We start from the raw sequence: 925 nt of genomic DNA on the forward strand, positions 1-925 counted from the left end.
GAAGTTTTTTGGGGGGAGGGGATAAAATATTTTAATCTGACGGCAACACATAATACTGTACAGTGAGCACACCCAGTTCCAGGAGATCCCCTCCAGGTTAGAAGGAAGTTCTCAAAATTAAGTAACTTTGTGAGAGCCTGGCCCCCTGCTCAGGGGAGGGAGAGGGAACGGAATGAACAAAGCATGGAGGTCTCTCCTCTCCTGTCACTCGTAGATCCAGCTCTGAGCACAGCTCTTGTAATACACCAGCTCTTCAGGCTGGAGCCATAAGCCAATCTCCTTCTCCGCACTCTCCACGGAGTCTTTGCCGTGAATAATGTTCCTGCCAACTTGGATGCAGAAGTCCCCACGAATGGTCCCAAGCTTGGAGTCTGGAGGGTTGGTCTCCCCAAGCATCACTCGGCCTGTCTTCACCACGTTCAGGTCCTCCCAGACCATGACAACCACGGGCCCTGACTGCATGTACTTGACCAAGCCGGCAAAGAAGGGACGATCCTTCAGGTCGATGTAGTGCTCCTTGAGAAGGTCTTCAGAAGCCTGAATTAATTTCATAGCAATGAAGCGGAATCCCTTTTGCTCAAAACGCTTGATGATTTCTCCCACGAGGCTGCGCTGCAACCCATCAGGCTTGATGACAATGAAGGTGCGTTCACTGTTGGCCATGGTCCCCTCCAGCTGGTCCAGCTGCCTAGCGAGAAGTTTATCATTTTAAAAAATCTTTTTAAAAAGCCGTCTTTTGGTTCCACTGATTTTTTGTTTTCTAGTTCATTGATTTTTGAGCTTTATTATTTCCTTCTTGCTACTTAATTTGAATTTGATTCCTCTCGTTTTGCCAACTGCTCGGAGTAGAAGAGTGTATTATTGATTCCAGACCTTTCCATTTTTTAAAAATAGAAATATTTAAAGCTATGCATTTCCCTCTATG

The 925-nt window shown here is 46.4% G+C and overlaps 1 protein-coding gene across 1 annotated transcript; it reads right to left on the reverse strand.

Moving 5' to 3' along the window:
• Window positions 1-204: 204 nt before the first annotated feature.
• On the reverse strand, window positions 205-672 carry LOC122889504 (nucleoside diphosphate kinase A-like). The gene has a single exon (XM_044224702.1). It carries the CDS (start codon window positions 661-663, stop codon window positions 205-207), a length of 459 nt encoding a protein of 152 aa, XP_044080637.1. The 5' UTR covers window positions 664-672.
• Between the last annotated feature and the right edge of the window lie 253 nt (window positions 673-925).

Source organism: Neovison vison, chromosome 11 (genome assembly GCF_020171115.1).
Source record: "Neovison vison isolate M4711 chromosome 11, ASM_NN_V1, whole genome shotgun sequence".
Lineage (NCBI taxonomy): Eukaryota > Metazoa > Chordata > Mammalia > Carnivora > Mustelidae > Neogale > Neogale vison.

Bases quoted from the DNA above. Each gene is read 5' to 3' on its own strand.
- LOC122889504 (XM_044224702.1), bottom strand. From the start codon at position 663: ATGGCCAACAGTGAACGCACCTTCATTGTCATCAAGCCTGATGGGTTG.